Here is a 15,158-nt window from a genome sequence, read left to right on the forward strand (position 1 = left end):
GTAGTCCTTTAAATACTGCTGCAGTGATGTGTAAATTATACCTGAGGCTTACAGTTTTCAGTTTTTACAGATAAACACAGATGCAAATGTTAAAAAAGTTCGTGCTACTTGCTTTAGCCCACAACTCACCTGTACCAGCCCCTGCAACTTACTTGTAGCAGTCCTGCACCTCACCTGTCACGGCCTTTGCAGTTTAATTTACTTAAGCATGTAACCCAGGTATGTTGTACCAGAAAGCAAGCTTCCCCTAGCCTCATTTTACCGTCATGCATTGCAGCAGATCGAAGTTTAAAAGAAGGATTCACACTTCTGCTTGATGCAAACAGTGTGTCTCCGTGAAACCCACACACCCTGTGCACTGCTGTAGGTTGGCACTTGAACTCTGATGATAATGAACGTCCAGAGTCATTGCTTGGAGCTGTCCCTCATTGCTATTTTTGGACTGTTTCTCTTTTGGCCATCTGCACGCATACCTTTGTTTTCACTAACTACTGTGTGACACTTACGTGCACATCAGCAGAGCCCATGTCTGGATAGCAACACCCATAGTGTCCCCCAACATTGACCCGAGGGGAGTAAATGTCTTTGCATGGCTAAGGAGAGGCTGCGTGGATGGTGACATTTGATCAGATTCTTTAGGTACAGCTTTTTATTACAGCCCTGGAGTAAGGTCTCCAGATTTATCTTTCTGAAATTCTCATGGCCACACAAAACTGGACTTATTACTTCACCTCTGAGTGTGTGTGGAAAGAATGAGATAATGACTGGCCAAGACTCAGACTTAAGGGGTACCTCAGTGCAGTCTTGCGACTCCCTAAAATTGGGTCACCCTTAGGACCTAACTCTCCACATTTTGGAACCACTACCAAAATCCTGTGTGATTATAAATGTCTGACTTAATGCTTGAATGCATATTGTACCAGTTTTCACCAGTTTACCTGAAAAGGGAATCCATAAAAAAAATCCCCCTTCCCACGTGATGTGTCCCGATTTCAAACAAATACTTTTCCTCCTCCCCTGGACTTATGTCTTGTGCCTTAACTGGCTGTACTCTAACAAGGAACACCTTCAAGGACCTGTGTGGACATAAAGGGCCTGATTCACAAAAGGATTTAAGTGTAGTAAAGCTACGAATGTGAAATCTTCACACTCGTGGCAGTGTCCACACTTAGGCCCATATTTATACTTTTTAGCACCAAATTTGCGTCGTTTTTGACGCAAAATCGGCGCAAACGTACAAAATACCATTGTATTTTCTAAGGTTGCAATGATTTTGCGTCAAAAAACAAAGCAAATGCGGTGCTAAAAGTATAAATATGGGCCTTGGGGTGGTATCTATGCACAGCACATAGTAGACATTGCACCATAAATAGATTCCACCCGAGTGCGGAGACCCAGCAGTTTTACCACACATAAGTCCCATTGTGAATCGGGCCCAAAGTGTGGCTATAGGATATTGAAGTGGCCTCCTGCCTATTCCTCTACAAATGAGACGTAGTTAGAAGAGGAAGGCGCCGTGGACCTGACAAAGTGCTTGCCTGGAGCCTGTCTGTGTACTGGCAGCCCCCAGCAAATGGAGGACATCAGACCACCCTTCCAACCGTCTGGCTCCAGAGACCATGGAAGCTTTTGAATAAGGACCAGTTACTGGAGAGCCAAGTCAGACTACACTGATCCCCAGGACTACGAAAATACAGATGAGCATCCAGTAGTATAAACCCTTGCAGAGTTTATACCTTTTTTCTTCCCCCACTTCAGCTCTCTGGTGGGATCTAGTATCCCTAATTAACCCACCAAGAATGGCAATCTGGCATGATGTTGAAGTCCAACATCTTGAAGCTCACGCACCAGACTGTTAGACCTGTCAGCTCTTGACATGGTTTCCCCTGTCTTTTTGATTCTGACCTCCTGTTTTTGGTCCTGTGCTGAATTTAGTTTTTCCTAGCTTTAGGACTTAGGGCACTTTACCACTGCTGACCAGTGCTTAAGTGCATGTGCCCTCTATCTAAATTGTATTGGTGATTGGTTTATCCATCTATACTCTAGTACTATGATTTACTATTAAGTCCCTAGTACAGGGAGTGCAGAATTATTAGGCAAGTTGCATTTTTGAGGATTAATTTTATTATTGAACAACAACCATGTTCTCAATGAACCCAAAAAACTAATTAATATCAAAACTGAATATTTTTGGAAGTAGTTTTTAGTTTGTTTTTAGTTTTAGCTATGTTAGGGGGATATCTGTGTGTGCAGGTGACTATCACTGTGCATAATTATTAGGCAACTTAACAAAAAAATATATATACCCATTTCAATTATTTATCATTACCAGTGAAACCAATATAACATCTCAACATTCACAAATATACATTTCTGACATTCAAAAACAAAACAAAAACAAATCAGTGACCAATATAGCCACCTATCTTTGCAAGGACACTCAAAAGCCTGCCATCCATGGATTCTGTCAGTGTTTTGATCTGTTCACCATCAACATTGCGTGCAGCAGCAACCACAGCCTCCCAGACACTGTTCAGAGAGGTGTACTGTTTTCCCTCCTTGTAAATCTCACATTTGATGATGGACCACAGGTTCTCAATGGGGTTCAGATCAGGTGAACAAGGAGGCCATGTCATTAGATTTCCTTCTTTTATACCCTTTCTTGCCAGCCACGCTGTGGAGTACTTGGACGCGTGTGATGGAGCATTGTCCTGCATGAAAATCATGTTTTTCTTGAAGGATGCAGACTTCTTCCTGTACCACTGCTTGAAGAAGGTGTCTTCCAGGAACTGGCAGTAGGACTGGGAGTTGAGATTGACTCCATCCTCAACCCGAAAAGGCCCCACAAGCTCATCTTTGATGATACCAGCCCAAACCAGTACTCCACCTCCACCTTGCTGGCGTCTGAGTCGGACTGGAGCTCTCTGCCCTTTACCAATCCAGCCACGGGCCCATCCATCTGACCCATCAAGACTCACTCTCATTTCATCAGTCCATAAAACCTTAGAAAAATCAGTCTTGAGATATTTCTTGGCCCAGTCTTGACGTTTCAGCTTGTGTGTCTTGTTCAGTGGTGGTCGTCTTTCAGCCTTTCTTACCTTGGCCATGTCTCTGAGTATTGCACACCTTGTGCTTTTGGGCACTCCAGTGATGTTGCAGCTCTGAAATATGGCCAAACTGGTGGCAAGTGGCATCGTGGCAGCTGCACGCTTGACTTTTCTCAGTTCATGGGCAGTTATTTTGCGCCTTGGTTTTTCCACACGCTTCTTGCGACCCTGTTGACTATTTTGAATGAAACGCTTGATTGTTCGATGATCACGCTTCAGAAGCTTTGCAATTTTAAGAGTGCTGCATCCCTCTGCAAGATATCTCACTATTTTTGACTTTTCTGAGCCTGTCAAGTCCTTCTTTTGACCCATTTTGCCAAAGGAAAGGAAGTTGCCTAATAATTATGCACACCTGATATAGGGTGTTGATGTCATTAGACCACACCCCTTCTCATTACAGAGATGCACATCACCTAATATGCTTAATTGGTAGTAGGCTTTCGAGCCTATACAGCTTGGAGTAAGACAACATGCATAAAGAGGATGATGTGGTCAAAATACTCATTTGCCTAATAATTCTGCACTCCCTGTATAGTGCACCATGTGCGCCCAGGGCCTGTAAATCAAATGCTACTAGTGGGCCTGCAACACTGATTGGGCCACCCACATGAGTAGCCCTCTAAACATGTCTCAGACCTGCCACTACAGTGTCCGTGTGGGCAGTATTAAACTGCCATTATGACCTGGCAAGTGCACCCACGTGCCAGGCCCAAACATTCTCATTTACTACATGTAAGCCACCCCTAAGATAGGCACAAGGCAGCCCCAATGGCAGGGTGAAGTGTTTTTAAAAGGTAGGACATGTACTGATGTGTTTTACATGTCCTGATAGTGAAATACTGCTAAATTCGGTTTTCATTATTGCAAGACCTATCTCTCCCATAGGGTAACATGAGGAGTGCCCTGAAATATATTTTAAGTGTAATGTCCCATTGAGAGCAGATAGAGATTTGGAGTTTGGGGTCTCTGAACTCACTAGTTAAAAAATATATATTTTGGTGAAGTTTTTTTTGGAATTATAAGTTTGAAAATGCCACGTTTAGAAAGTGGGCATTTTCTTTCTTAACCATTCTGTGCCTCTGACTGTCTGCTAGATACAGTTGAGCTGTTTGTACATTCACTGTAGACAGGCACACAAAGAGAGCTGAGGTGTGCCCTGCAAATCCTGATGGCCTATCACTAGGTTGGTGGGTCTTCCTGAGCTAGAGTGGTGGGAGGAGCTGACACTTGCACCTGAATATGCCTGTCCTCCTACAAAGCAGTATCCTACCCTTTGGAGTGTGTCTGGGGCCAGGGGCTAGATAAGGCAGGGTATTGTGCACTACAAAGACTTCTCTTTGAAGTTTGCCTTGTTCAAAGACAGAAATTGCTATAAGTACTGGAACTCTGACACCACAAAGTTAGAACACTTCTGGACTGAGCACTGAGCCAGGAAGAAGAGCTGGATGCTGTAGGAGAGACTGCCACTCTGCCTGTTGCATTGTTGTGCTGGCCTGCTGCTTGATGCTTCAGCCCTGGGAGTGAAAGGACCAGACTCAGCTTTCTGCATCCTGCTTCGAAAGGTTCTCCAAGAGCAGGGACTGAGCTTGCCTTCTGTTAAGAAGTCTCAGGGACATCAAAGACTTCATCTGCCACACCTGGGTTCTTTTGCTGAGAGTCCTGACTTGGCAAGTAGTGCCAAATCCAGTTCCTGGGCCCTGAGGAGTGAGTTCTGGTGCAACCAAGAAGAAAATAGGCATATCGACTCCAATGCGACTTCGGAACCAGTGGCGCTGTCTGACACAGTGCTGCTGCCTGCACCGGACACGTGGTCCTTGCTGAGTGCAACAACTGTGACTGACACCGCAGACCCAATGCTGCAGCAGCGCATCTGAAGTCCCGTCACAGTGTTAGTCCAGAGCACCATGTCTCTGACTTCTATGGCACCTTGCTCTGACTCCACACAGCACCTGTGACCTTCTGGTGAGATCATGACACCGCAAAGGCGATGCCTCGCATCTTGATCTGCTAGATTCAACGACCTTGCCATGTCGTAAGGAACTGAAGCATCGCACCCAACGCCGCATCACCTGTGACAGAGCAGTGGTTTAGGGGTTATGAAGTAGCACTGAAAATGAACAGGGTCACTGAGAGAGATTGGGGTGCAGGCCCCTGGAAGTATTTCTCAGTGGAGGGGAGGGACACCTTGTTGGCTTTAGATGAAAAAGATAGAATGAGTTACCCTGCCATGAAGGCAGTCCTAACCAGGAGATATGGTGTCACCCCAGAAAGTTACAGGGTAACATTTCGGGAAAGTACTAAACTTGGTTCTCAAACTTGGGCAGAGTATGCTGATTCCTATTGCAGAGCACTAGATGGTTGGGTGAAGGGCAGAAAGGTAGCAGGCTATCAGGGGCTCTACTATTTGATTGCATTGGAGCACGTGTCTCGTCGTCATTTCCCAGAGCTTCGCCAGCACTTGAGTGACAGCAAGTTTACTGACCCCAGGAAGCTTACCAAGGAGGTGGACTGCTGGCTCAGCACCAGGGCCCAAAAGAAGTTGTATATGGGAGACTCATCCAGGGGTGGGCAGCGTCCCCAACAGAAGAAGAGGGGCAAGGATAAAAGCAAGAATTTTCTAAAGGGCCTCAAACCAGTTCCCAGGGTAAGGATTCCCACCCCATTGTTGAGGACAAGAGTTGGTTCCCTTCAGGAAAACCTGTAGGGAAGGGACCCCTAAAGTGTTTCACCTGTAATCTGGAAGGGAATTTCAGGGAGAGTCCCAAGTGTCCTATGTGGACACAGCCCCCTACCGGTGGGCAGACACTAGGGGTGGCCAGTGTAGTGCTTGGGGAGGAGTTGACCCCAGATAGTGGCGAGGAGCCAACTGAGTTGACTGAAGTCTCCCTGGTTGAGGGTGAGGTGGGCCAGAGAACCCTCATGTCTGACAACACTAAGAAGTACAGGCAGTTGGTGACCATCAATGGGAGGTTGATGGGGGTTCTGCGAGACACCAGAGCCAGCATGACAACTGTTCGCTGTCATTTGGTGTCTGAGGAGCAGATAATCCCTAATGTGGTCCACAAGGTGTAGCAGTAGACAACAATGAGCGCCAATGTTTTGTAGCTCAGGTTCTCTTTGAATGGGGGTGTTGGTTCAGGTTCCTTGAGGATAGCAGTGAGTCCATCCATGCCTGTTGATTGTCTGCTGAGAAACGACCTGGAGCATACCGCCTGGAAGGAGGTGGAGCTCAGGTCACACTCGGAAATGTTAGGATTGCCAGGGTGGGCATGCATGACGACATTGTCCATGGGTGCCATAGTGGGCGATCTGCAGGACCTGGAGCCTGAAACAGTGGCCCAGGTGCCTGCCAGGAGGAGGAAGGGCAAAGGAGCACGGGAACCTGCTCATGTCTCCAGGAGGAGGCTGAACCTGAGTGGGACGCCATGGAACCTTCAGGGGAATAAGTGGTCGAACTGGGGGACCTTCCTGAGCTGACCCATTGGCAGCGAGAAGGAGACCCCCACCAGGGAGGAGTTCTGTGCAACGCAGAAAGCATGCCCCACTCTTGAGGGCCAGACAGCTGGAGACACCTCTGGATCACACCTGATTTACTGGGAGAATGATCTCCTGTTTAGCGAGCCTGAAGTTGCTGAGCCTGGGCAGCCAGTGTGCTGATGGTACCCCAGTGCTCCAGTGCCTTCCCACTCGGTCTGGCTCATGATATGCCACTGGCGGGTCATCTGGGGCAGGACAAGACCTTTGACAGGCTTGTCTCCCACTTTTACTGACTTAAAATGAGGAACTCTCAAATGCGTTCTGCAGGGTTTGCCAAAACTGCCAGACTATTGGCAAATCTGGGAAGAGGAGCAAGGCTCCTCTTCAACCATTTCCTATCATGAGCACCCCTTTTGTGCGGGTGGGCATTGATATTGTGGCGCTCTGGATCGCAAGACAGCCATGTGCAACAGGTTTATTCTGGTCTTGGTGAACCACGCCACACAGTACCCGAAAGCTACCCCTCTGAGGAGAATGACTGCACCCACCAGGGCACCTGTGGGGATCTTTAATAGTGTGGGTTTCCCCAAGGAAGTGTTATCTGACTAGGGTACCAATTTCATGTTGAAAGCCATGTGGAAGGCGTGTGGTGTTACCTATAAGTTCACCACGCCTTACCACCCCCAAAGCAGTGGGTTGGTTGAAAGGTTCAACTGTACACTGAAGGGCATGATTATGGGTCTCTCAGAACCCTTGAGGTATAAGTGGGTTGTCCTGTTACCATGTCTGTTGTTTGCCTACAGGGAGGTACCTCAGAAGGGGGTTGGCTTCAGTCCTTTTGAGCTTCTGTATGGGCACCCTGTGAGAGGGCCTCTCAGTTTGGTAAAGGAGTGCTGGGAGCAAGAAGCCACCACAGGATGTATTCAGTTGCATGCTGGCCTTCAGGAACCAGACAACCTGCTTCCGGAAACTCGCCCGGGAGAATCTGGAGGCTAGCCAGTAGGACATGAAACGCTGGTATGACCAGAATACCACTCTGTTTGAGTTTTGAGTGTCAGCCTGGCCAGAAAGTACAGGTGATGGCTCTGGTAGGGCCCCATGCGTTACAAGAATACTGGTCTGGATCATTTGAGGTGAATGAATACAAGGGTAATATCACCTACCTGGTGGACATGCAGACTCCTAGGAACACTTTGAGAGTCCTGCACGTGAACCGCCTCAAGCTGAACCTTGAGTGGTCTGAGTTGACCATGCTCTTGGTCACTGATGACAGGGTGAAAAAGGACCGTGAACCTATACCCGACCTCCTGTCTTCCAAAGAGCAGGATGGGTCAGTGGAGGGTGGGAAGCTCTCTCGTGCTTTGACTCTAGAACAGCAGAGAGACTGTTGCCAGTCACTGGGACAGTTTGCCTCCATTCTCTCACTCATCCCTGGGGCCACCCAATGGTGTATCCCGGACATTGACACTAGGGACAGTCTGCCTGTTAAGCACAAGTCTTACAGGTTGGATGATAGTGTGAGGAACAGCATCAAAAAGGAAGTCTCTAAAATGCTGGAGTAAGGGGTGATCAAGCATTCCAACAGTCCTTGGTCCAGCCCAGTGGTTCCGGTCCCCAAGACTGCTCCTCCCGGTGTCACACCTGAACATAGGTTCTGTGTTGACTACCCAGTGCTCAGTGCAGTCACCAAGACTGACACGCACCCCATCCTCCGAGCTGATGAGCTCATTGACCAGTTAGGAGTGGCCAAGTTCCTCAGCACATTTGATCTAACATCTAGGTACTGGCAGATTGCCTTGATCAAGGGGGCAAAAGAGAGATCAACGTCATCAAAGCCAGAAGGGCATTATCAGTTCTGGGTTATGCCCTTGGGTTGAAGAACGCCCCTGCCACATTCCAGAGACTGGTCAACCTGCTCCTTGCTGGGTTGGAGAACTTTAGTGCTTCCTACCTAGACAACATTGCTGTCTTCAGCTCTAGCTGGAAGGATCACTTGCACCACCTTCAGGAAGTGTTGAGGGCCCTGCCAAGTGCAGGCCTCATTATCAAGGCCTGTAAGCACCAGATAGGACAGGGGTCTGTGGTGTACCTGGGACACCAGGTTGGGAGCGGCCAGGTAACGCCCCTGTGAGCCAAGATTGACACTATTCTGGCTTGGGCACCCCCCAGGACCCAGACAGAGGTGAGGGCCTTTTTAGGCCTCACCAGGTTCTACAGAAGATTTGTCAAGAGGTATGGCACCATTGTTGCCCCCTTGACAGAGCTGACTTCCAGGAAGCTGCCATGTCAGGTGATCTGGATAGAGGTGTGCTAGGCTGCTTTTCATGCCCTGAAGGAGGTCATGTGCACCGCACCTGTGCTCAAGGCTCATGATTTTTCCAAAGAATTTGTGGTGCAGACAGATGCCTCAGTGCATGGTGTGGGAGCCGTATTTCACAGCTAAATGAAGAGGGCCTAAATCAGACTGTAGCCTTCATCAGTAGGCGGTTACTCCCCAGAATAAAGAGGTGGAGTGCAATAGAAATACGTCAATGCTGATGGTCTTTCCAGGTTCTTCTGCCTTAGTGATGAGAACTCCCAAGGGGTTGGGTAATTCTCCCCACTATCAGCTGGGGGGACACGTGTAAGACCTGTCAGCTCTTGGCACATTTTCACCTGTCATTTTGCTTCTGACCTTCTGTTTTTGATCCTGTGCTGAATTTTGTTTTTGATGGCTTTAGGACTATGGACACTTTACCACTACTTACCAGTGGTAAAGTGCAAGCGCTCTCTGTCTAAATTGGATTGGTGATTGGTTTATCCATGATTGGCATATTTGATTTACTAGTAAGTCCCTAGTATAGTGCACCATGTTTGCCCATGGCCTGTATATCAAATGCTACACTAATTGTGCCATCCAAACATGTCTCAGACCTGCCACTTCAATGTCTGTGTGGGCAGTTTTAAACTGCCGTTATGTCCTGGCAAGTGCACCCACTTGTCAGGCTCAAACCTTCATTTTTACTACATGTAAGTCACCCCTACGGTAGGCCCAAAACAGCCCCATGGGAAGGGTGGAGCGTATTTAAAAGGTAGGACATGTACTCATGTGTTTTACATGTCATGATAGTGACATACTACTAAATTCAGTTTTCACTATTGCAAGGCCTTTCTCTCCTACAGGGTAACATGGGGATTGCCCTGAAATATCTTTTAAGTGTAATTTCTCATTGGGAGTAGAAAGAGACGTGGAGTTTGGGGTCTCTGAACTCACAATTTAAAAATAAATATTTTGGTGATGTTGGATTTTGAATTGTAAGTTTGAAAATGCCACTTTCAGAAAGTGGGTACTTTCTTGTTTAACCATTCTGTGCCTCTGCCTGTCTGCTGAATACACATGTGGGTCAGGATGGCAGTTGGGCTGTTTGTGCATTCACTCTAGACAGGCACACAAAGGGAGCTGAGATGTGCTCTGTATATATTGATGGTCCATCACTAGGCTGATGGGTCTTCCTGCTCTAGAGTGGTGGGAGGAGCTGACACTTGCACCTGAATAGGGCTGTGGCTGTCCTCACACAGCGCAGACCCCAACCCCCTGGAGTGTGTCTGGGGCCAGGGTGGAGAAAACCGGGGTCTTGTGCACTACAAAGACTTCTCTTTGAAGTTTGCTTACTTCAAAGACAGAAATGGGTATAAGTACGGGACCTCTGATACCACAAAGTTAGAACGCTTCTGGACTAAGGACGTTGTGCCAGGGAGAAGAGCTGGATGCTGTAAGAAGGACTGCCACTCTGCCTGTTGCTTTGTTGTGCTGGCCTGCTGCTTCTGTCCTGGGAGTGAAAGGACAGGGCTTGGCTTTCTACATCTTGCTTCCAACTGTTCTCCAAGAGCTTGGACTGAGCTTGTCTCCTGTTAAGAAGTCTCAGGGACATCAAAGACTTAATCTGCCAGCACCTGGTCTCTCCCCCTGAGATTCATGACTTGCCAAGTGGTGCCAAATCCAGTTCCTGGGCCCTTGGGAGTGAGTTCTAAGAAGAAACCAAGCACATCGACTCCAGAGCGACTTCAGAACTGGCGCCGCTGTCTGACTACGTGCCGCTGCCTGCATCAGAGCAGTGGTCCCCACTGAGTGCAACAACTGCGACCACCACTGCAGGCCCGCCACTGCCGCAGTACCTCCAAAGTCCCGCCACAGCGCCGGTCCAGAGTGCCGTGTCGCTGACATCTGTGCACCCGGCTCCGACTCTACGCAGCACCTGTGGCCCCATGGTGTGATTGTGACACCGCAAAGCCGACTCCTTGCATCTTGACCTGCTGTATTCATTGATCGTGACTTGCCGTAAGGAACCATTGCCTCAACTTCCCTGCCTAGCAGTAAGGATCCAATGCCTCACCTCCCCAGTAGCAGTAAGGAGCTGATGCAGCACCGTCTCCAGCGACACCTCCCCAACTCTGTGCAATGTCTTTGTTTCCTCATTGTTTTCCAAGGTATTGTACCTGGGGTCCGTGCGACTCCGTGACTGGCCCACACTCCCTCGTGAGTGGCGTCAGACTGTTGGGAACAACTCCGTCAAGACGGCTTGATAGCCCCAGTTGGAGCTATTGTGCTATTGTGTTTCTAAGCACAGTACTATGATTTTGGGCTTCATTACGAGTTGGACCGCCACAGCTTTGGTGGTCCGACCACCAAATTACGACTTTGGGGGTCTGAGCGCCAAAGGACCGTGTCCCCACCTGGAACATGGTTCCTGATGGCATGCGGGTTGCAACCAGCCATAGCACGACTAAACTCAGCGTCACCTGGCTGATTACAAACAACCCTTCTTACAACCCTTCTTACAAACAACCCTTCATTGTAAGGGTCAACCCTTACAATGTTCTCGCCGATCAGTCCAGCAGAAACATTGTAATATGGTCGGGGAGACTGTCACCACTACTGCGGTGGCGTCCTTCCCGTGAGTTTTGGGGTCCCGTCGTAGGACTGCCAAACTTGTAATGAGGCCCTCAGTCTTTGAAAATGTGCATTGCTACTTGTGTATGATGGATTCTTGTTGTTTTGGTCTTGTTTTGCTCAGATACATAGTGGCTATTTTTCTAAACTAGTGTGGTGTACTTTTGTAGTGTTTCCACTGTATATGTGCGTGTGTGTGTTTATGTACACAAATACTTTATATATCGCCTCTGAGATAAGCCAGAATACTCGTGCCAAGCGACTAAGGGGGTGAGCAGTTGTTATCTTAGCTGTGTGAGTCCTTACCTTGATTAGAGTGAGGGTCCCTACTTGAACAGGGTGCAAACCACTGCCAATTAGAGACCCCATTTCTAACACAGACTAACTGACTGTATTCTTTTTTTTTTTATTCAAGGCCTTCAGCTACACTGAGAACCCCAAAACACTACCAAAAGTGAAACCCCTTGGGACTACCCCAATTAAAGAACTATCCTGCTTCGACAGAAAATATACATCAGTCTTTTCAGGTCTCTAGTGGTCTATAATCCTAACCACACTATTCCTCTGACCCTATGGAACCCCGGGGTTTTGGCACCTAAGACTCTTCCTGTGGGATGCACACATCCTCAGAAGCTCCAGGTGCCTTAGAAAAAATGCATCGTAACTAACCACTTCCAAGGTGGTTAGCCTGTTTTATCTTTTATGCCCCAACATGCAGCATGCTTGCAGAGGTTTCAGCGCCTCAGGGTTCAATGAACATTTTGCCAGTGAGGACCAGAAATCTATTTAATAATAGAAAAATTTGTTTCTACATGAATGTGAGATTTGGCGAGCAGCAGAAAAGCCCACAGAGACCTTCCCTGTACATCAATAGCTCTATGTCATGTTTCACTGGCAGCCAGTCCTCCCTTTTAAGCCAATAGCACACTACGGGCCACATGTACGAACACTTTTTCCCATAGACACAGAATGGGTAAAAACCTTTGCTACATCTGGCCCTACATGCTGGGAAGTTTGAGCCCGTATAATGTTAAAAGAGGAACTACGAGTCCCAGAATGCATGTTTTTGTTGGTTAAACATCCAGCGCTGTCTGAAGGTGTTATGCATGGCACGAAGCTCATAGTAGTTAAACAGTTTCACGCCTAAAATCGCCACTTAGAATTGGAAGCCCTTTGTCGGCCATTGTATTGCATTGTAATTTAATTTATAAAGTGCTTCCTACCCGCATGTGGCCCACAGGCCGTACTTTGAGTATCACTGGTTTATGCTGTGATGGGCTGAAGCAAAACTTGAATGACACTACAGCAGACCAGTGCATAAAGAGGACTGATTGAAAACCCCTGTCAGGAAGCATGTTTACTGTAAACAAAAAAGGTCATAGCTAACGCAATACCTCTAAAAGAGAACATTAGGGGGCACTACTAGTAGGATGTGAATAGTTTTCTTGAGAATGTTTAGGGAACTTATCCTGATTCCCCCATTGTCGCAACAAGGTTTCCGTGATCCCTAATGCAAGAAAGAGTAAATTGTGCCTCCCTACTTCTAGCTGGCTAATAAAAGACTGATAGAAGTGGGGTGCAGTATCCTCCCCACACTCCTGGGCCTGGTGCCACGGCACCTACTCCCCCACACATAGAGAAGCCCCTGCTCTGACATTAGCTGTGATCACATGCACCTAAAACACCTACTGGCTACCTGTTAAATTTCAAGCAGTGAAGAGCAAAGAACCGTGGTGAAACTTGCCGTGCTCAGTGAGAGTATTTCGAATGCCTTTTACCTTCCTTGGTACATGTGTCAGAACTTGTCTAGGGGAATGATGAAATCAGGAGCAGCATGCCACATGGTGGCTGCACCACAGACTGTTATGTCTTTGGAGTGGGGTGGGAGGGCGTCGAGGGAGAAACAAGTAAAGTGCTATAATGATTTGTGAATGTTAGCTCGGGCCGGATTCACGCTTCAAGGGGTGAATTCCGAGAGAAGTTTTAAAACCAGGTGTTGAGACTTCAGATCTGAGATGGAGCGGGGCATTCCCGGGGAGTGCGGCACAGAGGAGGGAATGTGCGACAGCAAGTTTGGGCGCTGGAGGTCTGTGAACAGTACGGATGTGAAGGTTGCAGAACATGGGGGTTAGGAGAGTTAGTAGTGTGAAAGAGCGTCAGCCAGGTAAGGAGGGGCTAGACCATGGATGGGTCTGAAGACGCCTACCACAATGGGCTTGAGCGGAGCTCCGCTGCTCGTGGAAAGCCAACCAACCTACTTAATGGCCAAGAGTGTGTCTTAGCCCTCTCCAGGAGTCACACAACTATCACCCGCTCACAGCCATCGGAAGGAACACAAGAGCCAGCAAAGAGTTTCAGTTCCATGCTGCTGTAAAACGTGCATGGTGGTTTTCTCTGGGAGGGGTTTTGGAGAGAGCTGGCGGCTATCACACATGACTTTGACGTGCTTGTGGTCTCCTTGTTGAAGTGCAAAGCCTTGTGCTACTAGGAATCTCTGTCACAACCAAGCCCTTGAGGTTCATGTAGTGTGCTGAACAAAGTATTTTAACAGCTGGCTGGAGCGCAGAAGGATCACCTGTTGTAGTGAGTAGTGTGGGAGTGCTGATTGTGGATCAGTTGTGATGCCCATGGTCACTCAGGGCCTGCTGGAATGACTGATCGGTGTAGTGGTGCGTGGTCGTTGGTGTCATTAACGATTGCTGGAGCAATTCACAGGTGTGGGTCTTCATGGTCTGTTGGAATTATCAATTGAGTTATTCATACTTTGTTTCTTGATGCCTTTGGCCAACGTGGTGCTTTGTGGCCTTTTGTAGTTAGTGACACAAGCAGTATTTCATAGCTTGTTTGTATGAGTAAACAGTGTTGTATGGTCCTTCATTGTCTGATGAAGCAGTTGAGCTGTTTGATCCTTCATTATCTGTTGGAGTTAAATTGTGGCCTTTTGTACTCTAGTGGAGTGACTGAGCTGTGTTGAATTTCGTGGCCTATTTGAGTGATTGAGCAATGTGACCCTCCATGGGCTGCTGAAGTGACCACCTATTTTCACCCTGTCCTCCACAGGTGCGAGTAATGGCCGAGAAGGGCATGGATTCCTCCGTTGTTTCCATCGTCCTGGAAGACTCTGTGTGCAATGGCAGCTCCCAGGAGGCCCCACTCCTCACCACACATCTGAAGAAGGTGGAGAACACCATCATGGAGGCGCAGCGCTTCTCCCACCTGCCCAAGCGCTCGGCCGTAGACATTGAGTTCATGGAGCTCTCCTACTCCATTCGAGAGGGCTCCTGGTGGAAGAAGAGAGGTAGGAGATGCTCCTCATTATGTATTTATCTGGCGATTTGTACAGCACAACCGAGGCCCAAGTAGAGTTTCAGAGTGCCCCATACAGCTTTGGAGGGATTCATTATATGTGTATAATTTAGGTTCTATAGAGAAAAATAATCCTCCAAAGTGTCTGAAAGACAGCTCAACATTACAACAGTGTTCTCAGGGGGAACTCAGCAACCTGTAGCGAAACATCTGACAGACATTTTGTCCTTCACAGGGAAATCAGGAACAGACACCGATTGACACACACACACATGACCATGACAGAGCTCCCCGCTCTTGGAGGAATCTGTCACAGGCCTCCCAGTACTACCGAAGTC

General features: G+C 48.0%; 1 protein-coding gene across 6 annotated transcripts in view; it reads left to right on the plus strand.

The window, feature by feature from the left end:
• Positions 1–15,158, plus strand: part of ABCG4 (ATP binding cassette subfamily G member 4) — a 156,135-nt gene that overhangs the window by 18,783 nt on the left and 122,194 nt on the right. For all 6 annotated transcript variants that reach the window (XM_069224830.1, XM_069224828.1, XM_069224832.1 and 3 more), the window contains exon 2: positions 14,575–14,812. In XM_069224830.1, coding sequence (XP_069080931.1) covers positions 14,584–14,812 — 229 coding nt within the window. In that variant the 5' untranslated portion in view covers positions 14,575–14,583. The remainder of the gene's footprint in view (positions 1–14,574; positions 14,813–15,158) is intronic.

Source organism: Pleurodeles waltl, chromosome 3_1 (genome assembly GCF_031143425.1).
Source record: "Pleurodeles waltl isolate 20211129_DDA chromosome 3_1, aPleWal1.hap1.20221129, whole genome shotgun sequence".
Lineage (NCBI taxonomy): Eukaryota > Metazoa > Chordata > Amphibia > Caudata > Salamandridae > Pleurodeles > Pleurodeles waltl.